This window comes from Tamandua tetradactyla, chromosome 6, assembly GCF_023851605.1.
Source record: "Tamandua tetradactyla isolate mTamTet1 chromosome 6, mTamTet1.pri, whole genome shotgun sequence".
NCBI lineage: Eukaryota > Metazoa > Chordata > Mammalia > Pilosa > Myrmecophagidae > Tamandua > Tamandua tetradactyla.
In genome coordinates, this window is record NC_135332.1 from 85,889,018 (window position 1) to 85,907,854 (window position 18,837).

General features: G+C 63.0%; 2 protein-coding genes across 12 annotated transcripts in view; one reads left to right on the forward strand and one right to left on the reverse strand.

The window, feature by feature from the left end:
• The window catches only part of LOC143688571 (maestro heat-like repeat family member 5), a 94,811-nt gene extending 91,184 nt beyond the window's left edge, over window positions 1–3,627 (forward strand). For 3 of the 11 annotated variants that reach the window (XM_077166668.1, XM_077166659.1, XM_077166667.1), the window contains 5 exons: window positions 204–359; window positions 1,039–1,161; window positions 1,251–1,383; window positions 1,631–1,705; window positions 2,215–3,626. In XM_077166668.1, the coding sequence (XP_077022783.1) occupies window positions 204–359; window positions 1,039–1,161; window positions 1,251–1,383; window positions 1,631–1,705; window positions 2,215–2,315 (588 nt within the window). In that variant the 3' untranslated portion in view covers window positions 2,316–3,626. Of the gene's footprint in view, window positions 1–203; window positions 360–1,038; window positions 1,162–1,250; window positions 1,384–1,630; window positions 1,706–2,214 lie in introns of all 11 variants that reach the window. The other 8 variants (XM_077166660.1, XM_077166663.1, XM_077166666.1 and 5 more) reach the window with 6 other exon arrangements.
• Window positions 3,628–5,202: 1,575 nt separating this feature from the next.
• Window positions 5,203–17,142, reverse strand: PTP4A3 (protein tyrosine phosphatase 4A3). Its single transcript, XM_077166672.1, has 6 exons — window positions 17,116–17,142; window positions 13,259–14,189; window positions 11,287–11,379; window positions 9,397–9,527; window positions 8,625–8,699; window positions 5,203–5,725 (listed from the first exon to the last, which is right to left on the reverse strand). Exons 2-6 carry the CDS (start codon window positions 13,361–13,363, stop codon window positions 5,608–5,610), a joined length of 522 nt encoding a protein of 173 aa, XP_077022787.1. The 5' UTR covers window positions 13,364–14,189; window positions 17,116–17,142; the 3' UTR covers window positions 5,203–5,607.
• Window positions 17,143–18,837: the final 1,695 nt, after the last annotated feature.

The window sequence follows — 18,837 nt, forward strand, 5'->3', positions numbered from 1 at the left end:
GGAGACACATCTCCCCTGGCAAATGCATTCCTGGCATGTGGGTTGTCAGGATGTGATGGGGTGGGGATTGGGGGTCTTTCCCCAGAGGACCACCTGGGCCCTGCCCTGGATGCCCCCAGCCTGGGTGGCAGGGGGTCACACGTGGGGCACAGGTTGGGTCCCCCAGGTGGGCTGACTGTAGCCCTGAGTCCCATGCCTTGCAGGAACGGGACGGAATCCGAGCGGCAGCCATGGCCCTGTTCGGGGACTTGGTGGCCACCATGGAGGACAAGGAACCAGGTGCCCTGCGGACCCAGGTGCTCCAGGGCATGGTTCCCCTGCTCCTGCACCAGAAGGACCAGTGCCCAGCTGTTGTCACGGTCAGTGCCACCTGTAGGTGGCCAGGGATCCGGCCAGGCAGGTGGCAGTAGGACTGTCCAAGAGAAAACGGTGACCCATAGGGCAGCAGGGTCAGCCACCTGCATTGGTTTCGCCAGCTGTGAACGGTCCACCCCACCGTGCACACAACACACACACGAGGCTGCGCTGGCCCCATTTCCCAGCCCAGGGTGGGTGCCCAGGATGCTTGTTGAACTTGTTGAAATATGGACCAGACCCTGCTGGGTGCCAGTGTCTGTGCCCGGTACCGGTGCGAGGAAGTGAGTAAGACACACTCAGCCTCTGGAGCAGGGGAGATGAACAATCAGCAACCAGTCCCAGAAACGCACGAAGCCTTAGAGCTGGGTTCAGCTCAGCCAGGCAATGAAGTGCCGCAGTCACGGGGGTCCAGAAATGTTCCCCTAAGGGGGACAAGTAAGGGCTGAGAGTGAGCTAAGAGTGAGGCAGGGCAAGGGGACAGGGACCAGCCCTGCAAGTAGGAGAACCGAGAAGCAGCCAGGGGAGACTAGGGTGGCCCAAATACCACCCAGGAAAGGGAAGAATATGTCCTCTGGTACCCACTCACCACCCAGCCCATAGCCCACCCACGCTGGAGAAGGGGTTCCAGGCCTCTGCTCAGATCCTGCAGGTGTTGGTGACGGCCCCCAACTGTCCCCGCAGCAGGCCAAGTTCGCCTTCTACCGCTGCGCCGTGCTGCTGCGGTGGCGGCTGCAACACACCCTGTTCTGCACGCTGGCCTGGGGGCGGGGCCTCAGCGCCCGCCACTTCCTCTGGACCTGCCTGGTAAGGGGCGGGGCAGAGAGGTGCAAGGGGCAGCTGGGCAGGGCAGGGTCTGGGGGTCTCCAGGGCCAACCCCACCTCCACCCCCTGAGGAGGGTGACACTTCATCTCTGCTGGGTCAGATGTCCCACAACCAGGAGGAGTTCAGCATCCACCTGGCACAGGCACTCAGCTACCTGCACAGCGGCCGTCACCACCTCAAGACGTGGGCAGCGCTTTTCATAGGTGGGCAGGTGGGGGGGCAGGCTCGGAGACCCCACCCACCCAAGCTGTCCCCACCTGAGCACCCCTTGCCCTCACCCACCCTAACACCTGCCACAGCACCATGGCTGTGGCTCCAGGCTCCTTGGGCAAGAGAAAGGGAGCTGGGGGTGAAGGGGGCTGAGGATGGGCGTGGGGTGGTGTGAGCCCCCCAGAGTGCAAGGGGTGACCCTCCCCCCCCACTGGGCTGCAGCACCCATCTGTCCTGCAGGTTATACCATCTGCTATCACCCCCAGGCTGTGTCCCAGATGGTAAACGATGTTGACACAAATCTGCTCTTCTGTGGTAAGCAGCCCCCACCCCGCTCGCCCTGACCCTCCCCCCAGTACAGGCCCTCCCCCCAAGTCCAGTGCTTTGGTAGCCCTTATAGTGCCTCTCAGCCAATCCTCCATTTCACAGATGGTGAGCCTGGGGACCTAGTGGGACAGGGGCTTCCCCAACCCCCCACCCCCACCCCAGTATCCCAGAGCCCAGGCCCCACTCTGTGTCTGGAAGCCTCCACCACCGCACCGACCCCCCCCCCCCCCCCGCAAGCCTATCAAGGCACCTGTGCAATGGAAACCCACACCCACTCCCTGGAGGTTCAAGGCTCTGTGGTTGGGGTGTCACCACCTACCAAGGGCTGAGGAGCAGGTGAGATTGGATACCTCCCACCCCATCCTACCAGGCCCAGGCTGCAATGAGGAGCTGTTCCCAGGGGAGTCCGGGGCCCCAGGGCTCCCTCCACAAGGGTGGGGACTGTGGCTAGATGGGAAAGCTCAGGTCACCTCTGATTTGTCCCTCCTTTATTGCAGCTTTCGAAGATCTGAAAAAAGACCCGGAGCCTGGCATCCGGGAATTCGCCACCAGGCAGTTCTCCTTCCTGAAGGAAGTGGCAGCCAGACCCGAGCAGTGACTTCCAGCATCGTCCCCTCACCCTCCTCCTCCCCTGCCATCCCCTTAAGCCCCATCCTGTCCACAGAGAGCTTGGTTGCCTATCATTTTTCCGTTTGAAAGAAAGATCTAGAAGATCTAGGTTCAACAAAGAAGCGTCATACCTGTTGGCTCCCTGTCCCTCCCTCCCATGGGCCCCTTTCTGTTCCAACCAAGCTAAGTCCCCGGAGATTCTGAGCAGGACTCAGAGACACGGCCCAGGCAAAGGGGACAGAGATCGAGCTGGGCCCCCCAGAGCAAACTGTAAAGTCTGTGTGGGGGCCTGCAAAGGGCAGCCCCTCTGCTCCCAGAGATCAGGTCAACTCCACATGGCCTGAGCCCTAGCCATGGCTGGCAGTGTTCTGAGTCGAGAAGGGCACTCCGGGGCAGCTTTAGCCCTCAGGGAACTCATGATTGAATGGTGGGCTCTCCTGGGGTCTTCAGTTTGTCTTCAGCGTGGAGCTCAGCGGGGCTGAGGGCCTGACAGTGTGGAAGGAGTCCCTCACAGGGCCTCCCTCAGCCCAGGGAGCCCTAGTGTCTCCCTCTCACGCCCCCCTCTATCCTCCTGAGCCCAGTCAGGGCTAAGGGTGGGAACAGCAGCCCAGCCAAGGCCCAACTCAGACCCCCACCCCCCAATGGAGCCCTGCCCCACCATGGACGAGCTGTGTGGACTCAGTTCTCTTGAGCCTCAGCTGTTCCATCTGTAAAATGGGGAAGTAAGCACTGACTTCCAAGACCCCATGGAATTATAGTCCCGGGAAGGCCCCTTCCAGGCAGTGTCTCCTGGTCCCCAGGGAGTGAGCCCCTGCAGGCCATGACCCCTGCCTGACCTGCAACCAGGCCCACCCCCCTCACAGCTTGGGCTTTCCCACATGTGAAGCAGGTGAGGGGCCCTTCCCTTGCCTGCCAGGTGCAGGGAGCACCCTCAGAGATCTTCACATACCCTCCCCCCAGGCCAGACTCTTAGTTTTGCATACTCCCGGGACCCTTGTCCCAACAACTGGCTGTCCCTCCAACGTGATGCTCCAGCCAAACCTGCCACCTCCTTCCCCGCCTTGCCCCCTTGGGCTTTCCACCTGCTCTCTTTTGGAAAGGGCAGCAGAGGCTACCGCCCACTCCCCTAAGCCTATTGCAACCCCCCTAGACTGTGAGCCCTCGGGGCAGGGACCCAGTGGCTTGGGGATGGACACAGGAGGCCCTAGATTTGGGTGGTGGGTTCAAATATAGCAGCCTTCCCAAAACCTTTATCAGTGCACTCGCGTTCAAGCATGCGTTTGGGGCAAAAGCAGAAAACAAACCTTCCAGTACAACTAGGTCCCGTCCCTGCCCCTCTCTGTATCCCCCACCCCACTCAGCTCCATCTTATCCACCTGCTTCTAACATGGGGGCCGAAGAGGGACTCTGGGGACACAGATGACTTTTAATGATTCTCCATCGTGTCCTTTGACCTCCACAGGCACCTGCCACTGACCCTTTTCTGCCGAAGCTCCCGGCAGGGGCAGCCCCAGGCTCCTTCAGGTCTGCGGGGCCGGAGGTGGCCCACCAGTGCAGCCCCGTGGGTGCAGGGGTGACAAGGGCCATGCTGTGTCTCCGGCAGGTGTGGGGCCTCCCCTAAATGGTGGGCTCTCCTGGGGTCACCCGCAGGACCTGGCAGCCCTCCCCACATGGCCGGGCAACCGGCTGCTCCCCCAGACCCTTCCAGATGCCCATTTTCCCATCTGGAAAGTCATTTAGTAAAAGCTGCGAGGTGGGTGGGCCTGGGCCAGCACCTCTGAGCCTCCCAGTCTGTTTCCTCCTTTGGAAGGGGAGAAGGCCTGAGTCACCCTGGGGGAGCTCGGGGTAGGCTGAGCTCCTCCGGGCCCCACCCCCAGCAGGTGCTCCAAAGCAGCCCAGCAGCCCAGGGGATGCAGAGACGGGTGGCGTCTACCTGCCGCCGTGGCCCTCTGGGAGTCCACACTGCCAGAGCTGTGAACCCTCCAAGGAGCCCAGAGAGGGGAGAGGGTGTGGAGAAGGGGAGGCAGCCCGGGGGGAGGCTCCCATGGAGCAAGTGGCTCAAGGCCTGGAAAATACAAACAGTAAGAGGCGGTCTGACCCCCCCCTCAGTCCCCACACCCATGATACCTGCAGCGGGGTCCCAGCAACTGGGTGGAAGGGGAGGTAGCAAAAGCCTCTAGGTGATCTCCAAAGACAGGGGACAAGGCACGGGGAGGAGGCCCTGGGCAGACACTGCCCCCAAAGCTGCCAGTAATCCTGCCAGGCCAGCCTCGATTCCCTTTCTCTAGCTGTGCCCACCCCCCACCCTCCTGCACCCCTGTACCCCTCAGCCCAGGGCAGGGGCCATCTCCCACCCCCGGGAAGCCTGCACTCAGGAGCAGTGAGCACAGCTGTCCATGCCCTCGGGCGAGCTCCGCTGCCCTGCTCTCACTGCCAGACCACCAGGCATCCCCAGCGCCCTGTGTACCACTCCACCCCTCCTTCCCTCCCCCTCAGCCTCAATCTCCCTCCGCTGGAAGCTCTACCACTCCAGCTCCAGCCACCTGAGCGGGTGAACACCACACGCATCCCCCAAAGAGGCAAGGCTTCATCAAGGACCTTTCTTGTCCGTGCCCCAAAACTAACATGGCTGACAGGCAGAGCCAGGCTTGGTCCAAACGGCTGCACCCCCTACTCCCAGGTGGGGAGGGCAGCTTGCAGGATGGTGGGGGGGGTGGTCAGGAACCAGGTGTGGTCACCAGGGGGCGGTGCTGGGCTGCACGGGAGGGGCTCCCCAGGAATCCCGGAACATGGACCTCCCCGGCCTCACCCATCCACCCGAGGTGGCCCTTCCACCCCCAGCCTGCCCCCCACACCCTATTCCTGCACGCAGGCAGTCACGGGGTCAGATTTTATTGCCTTAGAATGTCCAGAACATTGCACAGCCCTGAGAAACCCAGGGTGGGCCAGGTGGAGGGGCTGCCGAGGAGGGGCTGCCCTGCGGCCAAAAACTGCACCCAGCCCAGGCCCAGCGGGCACTCGGCCCAGGGGTGGTGTGCAGAGGGCGCCAGCAGGAGGGGCCTCGGGGCTGGAGGCCCAGGGACCGAATCAGAGAGACAGAGACAGGGACACACAGACATACATGGCAGACAGAGACATGGGATGCAGGGACAGAGACTGACTTGGGATACAGTGATAGACAAAGGTAAAGGTAGGTTCAGAAAATGGCAGGTCCGGGGACAGACAGACACAGGACAAGCCAGAGGTGACTGGGCGTCCACGCAGGGAGACTGAGGACCCGGCTACATGACACAGCACCGGCTTCGGGGTGCGTGTGGGTCTTTGAAGCGTAGCCTCTGCTTAGGCCGGTACTTTTCCAGGTAGGTGAGCTGTTTGCTGTTGATGGCTCCGCGCCGCTTCCTGGGAAGACAGGGACGGGGTGGTAGTCCGTGGGGCCCAACTCAGCCTACCAACCTCACCCCGCCCTGGGAGCTTGCGGCCTATGGGACTGCAGGGTACCTCTGCCTACCAGTGGGCCTTTGCCCAGGCTGGCACCACTGCTAGAACCACCCTTCCCTGGGTCCCTGGGGCACCCCCCAGCTGCCTGCTGACACACCTGGGTGTCACCTCCTCTGGGCAGGCTGCCCGGATTCCACCCCCATAGTCAGTCCCAGCCCACACTCCCACAGGCTGACCCTACACTCGGATGCCTGCCCCACACCAGGGGCTGCCAGAGGGCAGCAGGAAGGGATCTGGGCCACTTCCACCACCCCGAGCACTGCCAGGGCCAGCGGCCAGGGTGGAGGCCTGTGGACAGATTCTCAATGCCCTCCCTGCTGGGTGATCCTGTGTGACCCTCCCTGAACCTCAGGTTCCTTTTCATGACAGTCCAGACAACAAGGAGCCAAAAGACCCATGTAAGTGAACTGCTGAGCAAAGAGCCTCGGGTGGGGCAGCCAAGGGGCCGTCAGGGTCTCCAAGGGCAGGGGGCAGAGACCCTGGGGCTGCCCAACAGCCCAGGCATCCAGCTGGCACCTCCCTGCCATATATCATGCCCTCCCCCTCCAGTCCATTCTCTCTCACCTGCCCAGGCCCCACCCGCTCCCAACAGCTGCCCCCAACTCACTCCTCACCAGGCCCTCACCCATAGTGCCCCTGGGCCTTTACACTCACCATGTCCTCTGCCCAGCCAGCTCATCCCTGAGCGCCCAGGCCAGGCTTCCCGGTGTCACTCGGGTCCCAGCCGCCCAAGGACAGCAGGCCCTGCCCCCAGCCTGCCCAGCACTGATGCCTATCCACTCTGTTCCTGTCCCTGGGCCATGGCCAGTGGCTCATGGCTCTCCCCATTACAGTCTCACTGACTACATGCACCTGGCGGGTGGGGGCATAACATGCTTCCAGGGGGCGGGTATATGAGTCAGTACTGAGGGAGCCGTGGGTCAGACTCTGCCGGAAGATGAGGTGAGTGGCAGACCAGGGATGGCTGGCCAGGTCCCCTACAGGATTCCATGCCCACTTGCTGGGACCTCAGGGGTGGTCAGGTAACTTGCTTTGGCTTGTCACCAATGAACTGTGAGTGGCTTGAGGACTACTGCATGGTCCCATCGTAGCTCTTTCCCCTTGGCCCAGCAACTGGCCACACTGGAGGTGGGAATGCTCCCCCGTGGAGAGCCCCACTAACTGCACTGGGCATGGAAGATGAGCAGAAACAGACCTGCATTGCTGTGAGGCACGGGATGTGGGGCTGCTTGTTACTGCAGCTAGCCCGCCCCCCACCCCCGACCAGTGCAGCTACAGGAGCAAAATCCAGGGTGGAAGTGGAGGGGAACAGCCTGGGCGGGGAGGGGGCTAGAGCTGGGAAGGGAGGGAGTCAGGAGCTGGAGGCCTAGCCCTCTCCCTGGACAGTCCCTTCTTATATCTTCCCCAAGGCACAGAGTCACACACCCACTGGTGGAGAGGGTGTGTGGGGGGCGGGCTGCCGAGCTCCTTTAAGGAGGCACGCTCTCACATGTATGCATGTGACCCAAGGGGCCAGCGGGCTTGGCTCGTAAACAAACCCACCTCAGGGAGAAAGCAATGGCTTGTGCCCTGGGAGATGGTCTGTCTGCTGAGCAGCATGAGAAAACACTATGGCACAGTGTGTGTAACACACTCATACACACACATGGTAGGCGGGGGGGGCAGCATCAAGGCTCCCCCAGACACCCCAACAGCTGGGACGTCCTCCCCATGGAGGCAGCCAAGGAGCGGGGACAGGCCTGGAAACCTCCGTGGCTCAGAATGGGGGGTGGGGGGCCCAGCCAGAGGAGGGACACGGGGCGCAGGAAAAGCTGTACCCTGGGGCCCCGAGGGCCCGGCCAGAACACGTGGCAGGGAGGGGTGTCCCAGGAGACATTCTGTGAGACCTCAGCACACGTCAGCCGTCCCTGGGGGTGCTGGCGGGGGGGGGGGGGGGGTGACAGGACGCGAGGGAAAACTTTTAGGCTCTTGGTTTTCCCTGAGGGGCTGGACTAGATGGCCGCCTGGGGTTCCCTCCTCCTCAGGGACGTGAGGGAACGCGCCTCTGCCTCAGGACTGCTGGGGGCTTAAAGAGATACACCTGCAGAGGCTGCAGTGCCTGGGAGGCAATCCTGGCTTCCACTCCCAGCGCCCAGCGAATGGAGCATGGCAGAGGTTTCAGTACTCATTGCCGTTGTGAGTGTTTGCCCCAGCTCCCTGCTGATCAAAGGCTAGCTAGGGTGTGGGCCTGCTTGTTACTGCAGCTAGCCCACCACTCCTGACCGGTGCAGCTATAGGAGCCAACACCAGGGAGGGGACAGCCTGGGTGGGGAGCTGGGGAGCAAGCAGGGCTAGGGTTAGAGGCCAACCCCCCCACCCGGGGAGCCTGAGCTGTTCTCATCTCCACAATCTTTGCTCGCAGGGTGTCTCAGCAGCCGGTGGGGGGCGGGGGGGGATGGGTTACGGTAGAATAATGAGCAGGTCCAAACCCAACTGTGTTCAAAGACTCCTACCTGAGGTCTCCAAGAGGCCTCGTACCCGCTCCCACCTTGGCCAAGAGAATCAAGTAGGCTAATTCCTTCAGTTAAACCCCAGACACATGCCAGCATGGTGCTACCACGGAGCTGGAGAGGCAGCCTGTGCATCCACTCACCCACATGGCACAAGCAGGTCACACGAGGGATGTGTAAGAGGCTGCGTGGGCCTGGGCGGCGGACACCTCGGGGGACAGTCTGCCGCCAGAGGGGCTAGGACTGCTCACTGGCCAGCGCTGAGCCCCCCTGAACCCAGCCACCCACCAGCCTCCCCTCCAGCCACTCACTGTCGGATGAACTGGATGGCGTCCTCGTACTTCATCCCACTCTCAATCAGGGCCAGCGCCACGAGGACAGGGGCCCTGGGGGCAGACGGCAGGGCTGGGGTTAGGGGGCCGGGCCTCCACCTCCCCGTCCTGCCCCCCCGACAGGCCACCTGCCGAGGATGCAGGGTGCGGGGTCCTGGCCATCCCAGGGTCCCAGGAGTGCCCACAACTCCACCTGCGGACCTTCCCTTCCTTCCCCCGTGGAGGGCATGGGCTCTCAGCCCCGTCGTGCCCCTCCTGGGCAACCTCAGGTGGGTCTGGCCACCGCCCCATGACTCAGTTTCCTTGTATGTAAAATGCCTTGATGGGAGGATTAAATAGAAAACCCGTCAAACGTGACCCGCTCCGGCCCAGGATGAGCGCTGGATACGCGCTGGCTCCATCCCACTTCCCATCATTTCCATCAAAGCTCAGCTCTTCCTTCTTCCTGTAAGCAAGGGCTCCGCAGCCCCACAGGGGGTCTTTGTGTCTGGGGAGGGGGATTGCCGGGCAGCTCCTTTCCTACATGAGGTGAATGGACATGATTTCAACCATCCTGGAGGGAACTGGGTCAGACCTCCTTGCAAGGCTGCGGGAGGGCTGTGTCTGGGCACCCTGGAACTTGGCACCCTGGTCTCGAGCCCTCTGGGAAGAGGGTCATGTGTGCTATGGAATGAGCCCCAAGCCTTGGTTCCCACACCCAAGAAACGAGCACATCAGTAGCGAGATGCACGGGCCCCGCCGGCCTGCTCACCGTCCCAGGCCGGCCACGCAGTGCACGGCCACGCAGCTGCCAGGGTCATCGCAGAACTTGGCCTTCAGCAGGCTCAGCCAGTCCTCCACCACTTTGCCAGGCGGGGGCGCCCCATCATCAAAAGGCCAGTCCTGGGGAGGCAAGCAGGACAGGGTGCTCGGAGAAGGCACAGAGGATTCTGGGAGCCCGCAGGGTGGGAGTGGGGATCCCAGAGGGCTCCTCTCTCCATCCTTCCCTGCTCACTGCAGTTGCGCCTCCTCCAGGAAGCCTTCCCTGAACACCGCTGCCCCTTTCTGAGTAGGGTCCTTCGAGAGTATTCCTGCCACCCCACCTGCCTGTGCAGTGATTCTGGGGACACAAACTCCCTCTGACTCTCCCCCCAGCCCGAGAGGCTCTGGGGCAGCAGGCCTGGGGTCTTGTCCCCAGTGGTAATCCCTCCTTTCTGCCATAAATGTGGCCGAGCAAGTGCCCCTCCCTCTGTCCCCAGCACCCAGCACACCCAGCCCAGCCACCCCAAAAGAATGAAGAAAGGGGTAGAGGGGAAGGCGGGATGCCAAAGAGTTAGTTACACTAACTAACTGGGGCCTTTCCAGTCATCTGGGGGTTAATTTGCTTTTCAAAAATCAGCTGCATTTTCTACCATGCCCACCCAGCCTCTGGACCAGAAGAGTCAAGGCAGGTCTTAAAACCCAGGGCCACGGACCTTCACATGGGGCAGGGTGAGGATGGAGACATTAAGTCTGGTGAAGCAAGTTCACGTGGGGCTGCAGGGGAAGCCTCCAGAATGCATACTGGTTTGGTACCGGGGGGTGAATCCACGTGGGCCCTCAGATGCTGACCAGAAGGTGGCCTGGGAGTCACCTGGGCCCCTCTTCAGCCTCCAGGGACAGTGGGGCCTCCAGGTGTAACAGTCCCTGGAGGCCCAGAGGCCTGCATGGCTTCCTTGAGTCTAACCCAAGTCCTTCCTGCTGCAGAAGAAGGGAAGGGAAGCTCCAGGGAGCCCCTGTGTCGAGAGGTGCATCTCACATGTTTACCCGGCACCCCTGCAAGCCCCTGCACTTCACAGGGGAGAAATTCGAGGCTCAAGCAGGGCAGGAACAGGGACAGGTTCAGCCCAGGCCTGTGTGACTCCAAAGCTCCGCTCTTTCCACCCCTCCAGACTGCCTAGTGGTCACTAAAGACAGTGACCCATGTCAAAAATGGGGTCCTGGGATGAAAAATGGGCCCCCAAAAAGGGCTGTTCTCTGTATCTGAGGCACAGACAGAGCCAGGTGAGGCCTGCTCCACAAAGGCTGCCCCTGTCTCTGCCTCCAGCCCGAGGTCAAGGAATCCAGGCTGCGACCCACCGCTCTGGGCCAAGCTGCCAAGGATGGGGTACCCCTCGGGACTGGGGCAGCACACAGCCCACCCCTCACCTGGACGTGGGCCCAGGTCCATGGGACCCATGGAAACAGCCCCGAGGGCTTCTCCCACCATCCTTCCAGGGCCCTCCCTGCCCGGGTCCCACTGCACCCAGCCGGGCCCGCAGCAGCCGCTGCCCAGCAACAATCCCCAGGCACTGGGTGAGCCTGCAGAGGTCCCGGGGCGGGGAGCAGGGCCACCACGCACTCGGCCCAGCTTGGGGGACCTAGGCGGCCCCAGGCCTTCCTCGATGCACCTCTATATGCCAGGCTGCCACCTCCTCCCTCACAGCCAGGTCCCCCAGGAACCCCCAGGCACCCCCAGGACTCCCCAGGCACCCCCAGGACCCCCCAGAACCCCCAGGCCCCCTCAGGTACCCCAGGCACCCCAGACTCCCCCAGACCCCCCCCCAGGAACCCCCAGGTGCCCCCAGGACCCTCAGGTGCCCCCAAGCCCTGCCAGGCCCCCCCGATGGCAGCAGCGCCTCACCACCACGGTGATGCCGTCCTTCTCCAGCGGGGCCTTGTCGTAGGTCACCTCGCACACGCGCACCACGGTGGTAGCCCCGTACTTCTTCAGGTCCTGCCGGGGGGGGGGTCACAGGGTCAGGGTCCCCGACCGGGGTGCCATGGCCCCTTGACCCCCAGGGCATTGCAATCCACAGCAAGACAGGCCCACAGGCTGCAGCTTCCCAGCACAGCTGCCCTCACACCATCACGGTGTCCCCCACCCCACCCCATCCATCCCCTCATGCCCACCAGCTCTGCCCCCTCCTCCTCGGGGTCTCTGGATCCCCTGATGTCACCGGCAAGTCCCATTCTGTGGACAAAGCTACTGCTTCCCCCCACCCTGCAGGCAAGGACAGGACACCTCCCAACTGCACCCCCCCCCCCCACACACACACACACACTCTGAGCGGCCCTCCTGGCTGGGGGTATACAGGCAAGGCCAGCCCAGGAGTATGGCTGGCCCCTGCTCAGGGCCTTCAGTCTCAGGTGGCCTGAATCAGCGGGGAGCCCCACACCACCAGGGGAAGGTCTGGGCCTTCTACAGCCAGGGGAGGGTATTTATCCCCAAGGCAGAGGGGCTTCCACTGCACGGAGACCAGGTGCAGGGGCTGCTTCCTCCCCCACCTGACCCCAGAAGCTATTTCGGGAGTGGTGAGGCATCGGCTCCTGGTTCGTGCTCGTCATGCAGCGAGGACACTGGACAAGGAGAGCAGGACAGAGCTATTCTGAGAATTCTGGGAGGGGTGGGGCTCTGAGGCTGTGAGGCACCTTAAAATTCCCCTGTGCCCTCAGCAGGGCTACTGAATCCCCGTGCCAGGTTGCCAGGTGACGGCTGCGCCTTGACCCTGAGCTCTGTGCTCGTCCATGTGTTCCCAGGTACTGTTCTCTTAAGAGTCTCAGCTGTGAGGGGGACGGCCGTCCTCTTTAAGGCACCTGGCCCAGTGTCTAGGTTCCAGGTCCCCCGACAGCAGGGTGCCCACTTCCTCCCTCTATACAGCTTTTTTTTTTTCTTTTTTTTTCCTTTTTCTTCACATCCTCTATACAGCTTTTGAGGCCATCGCTCATCTCACATCCCAGAAGAAAAGACTGAGGGTCCAAAGCTACAAAAAGCCCTGCATACAGCTGCAGGCTCTGCAAACAGACCTGCACACAACTGCAGGTTCTATAAACTGGCCCTGTGCATACTCCCAGGCTCTGCAAACACCCCTGCTTACAACCTCAGGCTCTGCAAACAGCCCTGCATATAAGTGCATAGCTATAGATTCTACAAACAATCCTAGGCCTGTAGATGGCAGGGAGTTTAGCAGAGGCCAGGCTCCTATGGTAGGCCAAACTGATGGCTCCAGACCCTGTCCCCACTGCAGGCTCTGCAAACACACCTCTCTGCAGTCAGCTGGTCAGAGTCCAAGGGTGACTCCCTCACAGGGCCAGCTCTGCCTCCTGCTCAGCCCTTTCTCCCCCAGAGACCTGCCCAGCTCAGCTCCAACTCCCAAGGCCTCCCCCGGAGCCGTTAGGGTGCCCAGAGCCATGGAGCGGCACCTCATCACCGTCTCCGCCTCTCTGCCCGTCCCCAGGCTGTCTGCTGTGTTAGGCAGCCACCCCACACACATCGGGGCCCCTGCTTCCTGCTCAGCCTTCACCCAAGCCAGAAGGTCAGTGAGGGGCTCATTTACCTCCCACCCCCGAACCCTGCCTCCGCTCATGCAGCTTAGAGTTCCACGGGCCTGCACACCTGCAGGGTCTCCCAGGCAGCCCAGGGGTCCCACCAATACCCCTCACACCCGGAGCACCAGGACCCCCCGCCCCCGGGATCCTGTAACCAGGACAATTGAGTTTGGCTCCCAGGAGCAGTCCTTGAGCCTGACAGCTACTGTCCATGGCTCGGGCCACGCCCACCCCTCAGGAGGCCGAGGGCAACTGTACACCCCCGCCCACCCCCGGCCGCCACTCACCTCGATGAAGGTACTGAGGGTGGCGTTGGTGGGGTTATGGGTGATGAGGAAGCGCATGTGCTTATAGGTCACCTCCACAGGGGCGGGCCGGTTCATCCGGGCCATGGCTCCACCTCAGGGGCCACGGGGACAGGGGGCACCAGGAAGGGTGGCCAAGAGGGCGTAGGGACACAGGCACGAGAGGCCCCCACCCGCACCCCCAAAATCCAAGAACAAGACCCCTGTGCTTGTCTAAGAGGGAGAAAACGCTTTAAAAACCCTGTCCCCCGGACCCAGCACAAATATTGTGCAAATACTCGAGACAGGGGAAGACGCTGCCCAGTGCTGGGATAGTTAAAAAAGCCAACTCTTCAAAAAAGAAAAGGAACCAAACCAGCCCCCCACCCCCACCCCAGAAGCAAAACGGGCAGCTCCAAACTCCTGTCTCTCGGAGCCGGATAATTACAAAGGGGCAAAAATAAAATTTAAAAAGAAAACAGCAAACAAAACTTAAGGAACCCAAAATGAATCTGGCCGCCGTGGCTTTGTCCACCACTGCACCCGCTGCCGGGGACACCCTCTCCGCATTGGTGGGTGGATGGCCAGCCCCTTTGCCCAGAGGTGGGCCCCAAACTCCAGGGACAAAAGGAAACGTGAACTTGAGCTCCGCGACTACGGGCGGCCCTGCTGGGGCGCAGGCGATGGCGGGGGCAGGCGGCAGGCGGTGACGCAGGGGGCCTCCGTCATGTTACCCCATCGGGGTACGGCCAGTCCTGGAGGGCAGCGGTGGGCTCAGGCGGAGCTGGCCCCCCGCCGGGCAGCGGAGGCCATGGGCAGGCGAGGGCAATGGTGAGAGCCAGGGGCGCGGGTGGCGGGCAGGGCGGGTGGGTGCTCAGGGCTGCCCCCCGCGGGCCTCTCCATAAATCCCGGGCTGGTCCGCAGCAAGCAACATCTGGGTAGGGGGAGAGGAGAAAAGTACAGAAGACAGGTCTCTGGGAGCCTCCCACCTCCCCCCTTGTGGCTGATGCTTCTCCCTGGGCCCTTGCAGAGTGACTGTGGTGAGCCAGCAACCCTCCTGGGGCCTCAGTTTCCCCATGCGGGAGGACGAGAGAGGACAGCTCCTGCCCAGGGCTGACCCAGGGCCCTGAGATGACCAGCCTACAAGGACAGTCACCCCATGGTCACCAGGAAGGGGGAGGGAGGGCAGAAGGAGGGGTTCCCGCCCACGAACAGGAGGTGGGTCTGTGGAACACAGACACACGCATGTGCACACACATGTGCACATATGCACATACGTGTACACACATGGGGGTCCATCTGTGGTGACAGAGACCGAGCCCCAGACCCCACACCTCGCCCTAGTGCCTGATCCCTCGACATGCTACCCCTACCCCAGGACAGTCCTTCTCTTGTGTGGGTTTCTCAGCCTCTCTGGGATTTCTGAGCCCAGACCTTTAGGGAGCTGCCTACAGGAGCAGGAAAAAGGGCTGGAGCGTGGAGGGAGGGGGCTGTGGGTGGTGGCAGCCCCTCTCACTGCCAGAAACCACTTCACACCCCTTGAGGCTTCCCATGGAAGGTCTCCCGCTCCCAGAACCAGCTCCCACTCCCTCGGCCACCCTGTCATCTCTGCCCAGGACCTGTCCAGCACCAAGAGAAATAAATCAGCTCTGCCCCCCAGGAGTGGACACCCACGGCAAAAGGGTCACCTCCAGGTGCATGCAAGCCAGGCTGATGGGAGGGGCAGGTGGCTCAGAGTGGGTTGCACTGAGACAGGGCACGGGGAAGGAGGCTAGCCCCGCCACAGAGGCGGCCCAGTCACCTCCAACCTCTACCTCTCTGGATCCATCCACTTAAAGGTCGGCCAAGGGAGCCCTGGAAAGAGTGCCCAGCCCTCCTCTGCCCCTACCTACAGGCGCTGGGCCTCAGTTTCCCCACTGTCATAATGAGAGACTGCACAAGACGCCCTCAAGGCCCCTCAAACTGTGACCCACGCTCAGCAACCCCCACCCCATGCTGCCCAGCTCAGCCCAAGGCCCACACCCACCACCCCTGCCAGCCCTCTCCACTCCTATCTGCCCAGCTCCTGCCTCTCCCTCTCACAAGAGAAAGGCACCTGCCTGCCCCTCGCTCGGCAGGGCCCTCCACCTGACCTCCCACCACCTCTTACCTTTGCCCACACCCCAGCACCTTCTCCAGCTGCCCACCAGGCAGGCCGGGCTCCTGGAGCCTCAACTCTGTGCAGGAAGGGCCCAAGCCTGGGATCCCAGGCCCCGGAGAAGGGGCACCCACTATGGGTGTATCCTCACTCCCCCACCCTGGGCATCCCAGGGTGTGAGGCAAGGTACTCCTGGTTCGCGGTCCCGGAGGTTAAAATGGAGGGAACCCCGGGAGCAGATCAAAAGGCGACAAGGAGAGAAGGGACCAGCCCGGCTGACCTCATCCTGGCTCTGACCGTGGGCGAGCCAAGCTCCAAGAAGCCAGGAACAACACAAACACCCAGGTATCCCCTGGGGCCACAGGGCGTGTGTGTGTGTGTGTGTGCGCGCGTGCGTGTGTGTGTGTGTGTTTACCAGAAGGAAAGGAGAAAAAGAGGCCCAAGGAAGCCACAGTGGTCCCCGGGGTCTCTCTCTGAGGGTTATGCTGCCCCCTTACTACCGCAGTAGCTGGGGGCAACAGGAGAGGGTCTGGGCCTGGTCCCCAGTGTCCCCAGGCTCCAAGCAGGAGAGGGAGGTGTCACCTGTCCATGGGGCTCATTAGTCTGGGCTGGGTTCTGGCCCCACACACCACTTTCTGCAGAGTTTAGGGCCCGACCCTCAGGTGGGAGCAAAGCAGTGATGCTGGAAGACCTTTCCAGCCCACACAGCTGGCCCTTCCTCGGGACCCCCACCCTATCCTGAAGGCTCTCTTCCTCACCACACCCCCTCAGTGAAGTCACCAGCAGGAACTCCAGCCCTGCAATGGGCCCTGGGCAGAGCTGACCCATGGCAGCCAGGGCCCAATCCTAAAAGGCTTCCAGTCTGCATTGAGGGTGGACTTGCACCCACAGCCTTGGGACCCCAATCTGTGAAGTGGGGACAGGTGACCTCTGTTCCAGCCTCTCGGCTGCCACCAGCCCCCCAGTCCCAGCAGCTCACCACCCAGGACACAGGTGGGCCCACAGTCCCTCTCTCCCTATGGCCTTCCAGCCACCCCTTCCTCCTTCCGGGAGACCCTAGCCCAGCCTCCTCCCACCCATGGATAAGGAGCCCTCTACCACTGACAGAACGCTTTCGAGACCCCTTAAGGGATCCCCTGCCTTTGTCCCTGTTTGTCAAGTGAGAAAACTGAGGCTCAGAGAGTCCAATCCCCCTCGACCCCGGCTTCCCTGCCACACCGGCACAGCTGGTGGAAGGACAGGCTGAGTTTGAATCCAGCACTGAATGAGCCAGAAGCCCTGCTTGGGGCTTCAGAGAGGAGAGCCAGCTCTCTCTAAAGGAGACCCCATGTGACGCGGTGAGGCGGGGCACCAAGGTTCAGTGGGGCCCCCGGAGAGGTGAGCCAGGGGCCGTGGGAGCGCCCTGCGCAGGGCGGGGCGGCGGGGAGCTGGGGCTGCACGCGGCGGGATCACGCGGGGGTGGGGGTGGGGGTGAAGGTTCCCACGGCCCGGAGCCCGCGGGGTGGCCCGGCCTCTTTGGGGACTTCTGAGGGACGCGCCCCCTCCCCGGGAGGAAGCGGCGTTTCCCATTCAGCCACCCCAGGGAAGGCGCTTCCTTCCCGGGCGGGCTGGGTGTCCCGGGAAGCGCCCCGGGGTCCTCCCCGCCCGCCGCTTCCCCCGCCACCGCCCTGCAGCACGTCCCACACCGTCCCCGCCGCCCCCGCCCCCCACCGCCTCGGCTCACCCGCGCCCGCAGGCGTCCGGCCGCCGCCTCCATCCGCGCCCGCCGGGCGGTCCCTGGGCCGCGAGTCCCGCGGCGGAGGCGGCCCGGACCTAGAGCGCGGGGCGCGGGGCGCGGCGCATCCTCCCGCAGGGGCACCGCTGCCTCCAGGCGGATGCAGGGCCAGAGGAGGGCTGGGGCTATTTATAGCGCCCGGGCATCACGTGGGCAGGGGGGTGGCTGGTGACCGGCGGGCGACCCAGCTTGTTGTGCAGCCCAGGCCTGCGCTCCCACACCTGCTGCCTAAATATAGCCCGCGGTCGGCAAACAAAGGGGCCCGGCCAGGAGGGCCGGAGCCGAGTTAAAGGAAGCGCCTGGGCGGGAGGAAGGGGAAATACAAGCTCAGCAGGAGGGCCGCTGACCCCCGCGGCCAGCCCCGCCTTCCCAAGGCACCCTTCCTTCCTGCTCCCTCCTCTCAGGCCCCAGCTGGCGCCCTCACCCGTTTGCACTCTCTCCCTGGAACTTGCTGGGGCTCCCTATGGCCCCATCACACAGCAAGGATTCCCATAGCACCCCGTGGGGGGCGTGGGGCGGGGGGGGGGGGGGCCGGGTTCGCAGCTCCGGCCAAGAAGGGAGAACTGGGGTTTCCGAAAAAGCAAATGAGGACAAGGAAAGCAGAGGAGGGGTGATGAGGCCAACACACACAGGACAAGGGCCAGACACCTCCCCTGGCTGTGAGGTCTCGCTCGGGCCCCAGGCGACACAGCCTGCCCTTCCTGTCCTAGGACCCCTCTCTTTATGGATCACCTATTGGTGGCAGACTTCATATCCCCATTAAATCCTAGGTGGGTACCATTATTCCCCCCAGCTCCCAGTGAGTAAACTGAGGACCTGAGGGTGGGAGTCCGTGCAGGGTCACACGGAAGGTGAATTCAATCGGGGAAGTTGCCCCCACCATCCCGCCCATCCGGCAAGGCTCAGTTCAGCCATTCAGATGCCCCCTCTCCTGTGAAGCCCTCCATGATGCTGAAGCAAAAGCCTCCCCAGGGTGCCCAGCTCTGCTCCCTCCACTTTCCCTACCCCCACCCCCACCCCCACCCTCCACCCTCAGCACAGTCCTGGCTTTGCCTTGAAGGAACCACTCAGGGAACTCAGAGCTGCTCTGACAGGGGCCCAGACTCCCTACCTGCCCTGGAGGCCTGTGGTAGGGGGCGGAGCAGGGAGGGTGGAGCCCCAGAACACAGGTCCCCAGAGGCCTCCCTTGCTGGGAATCCGGCTCTGAGCCCAGCTCCCAGCCAGCCTGCCTGGCCCCCCGCAATCAGCGGCCAGTGCCTGGGGGAGGGAGGATGCTGGCCAGGGGCCTGGTTGAGACCAGCCCAAGCAGGGGCTCCCCTCCGTCCCCTCCTGCCCCCTCCCTCCCAAGCAGGGGCTCCCCTCCGCCCCCTCCTGCCCCCTCCCTCCCAAGCAGGGGCTCCCCTCCGCCCCCTCCTGCCCTGTGGCCTGAGAGCCACCACCCTTATCCTGTCCCGTCCCAGTGATGCCTGGGACCCTCGCCTCTTCCCACTGCGCAGACAAGAGGGCAGACAGGGTAGGTGATAACAGAACGACTGCATCCAGGCTGGAAGAACCCGTGGGAACCCCCAGCCCCAGGCACACCCCCAACTGAGCCAAGTAGCCCCTGATGGCATGACCTCCTTGCCAGGGCTCCTGCCAACACCAGACTCCTTCTCCCACCATGACTGCTTA

Excerpts from the sequence above, each read along its gene's own strand:
- PTP4A3 (XM_077166672.1), bottom strand. The coding sequence starts at position 13,363 with ATGGCCCGGATGAACCGGCCCGCCCCTGTGGAGGTGACCTATAAGCAC. Across the intron at positions 8,700-9,396 it reads TGCGTGGCCGGCCTGGGACG|GGCCCCTGTCCTCGTGGCGC; the intron begins GTGAGCAGGCCG and ends GTCTGCCCCCAG. Across the intron at positions 5,726-8,624 it reads GCCATCCAGTTCATCCGACA|GAAGCGGCGCGGAGCCATCA; the intron begins GTGAGTGGCTGG and ends CTGTCTTCCCAG.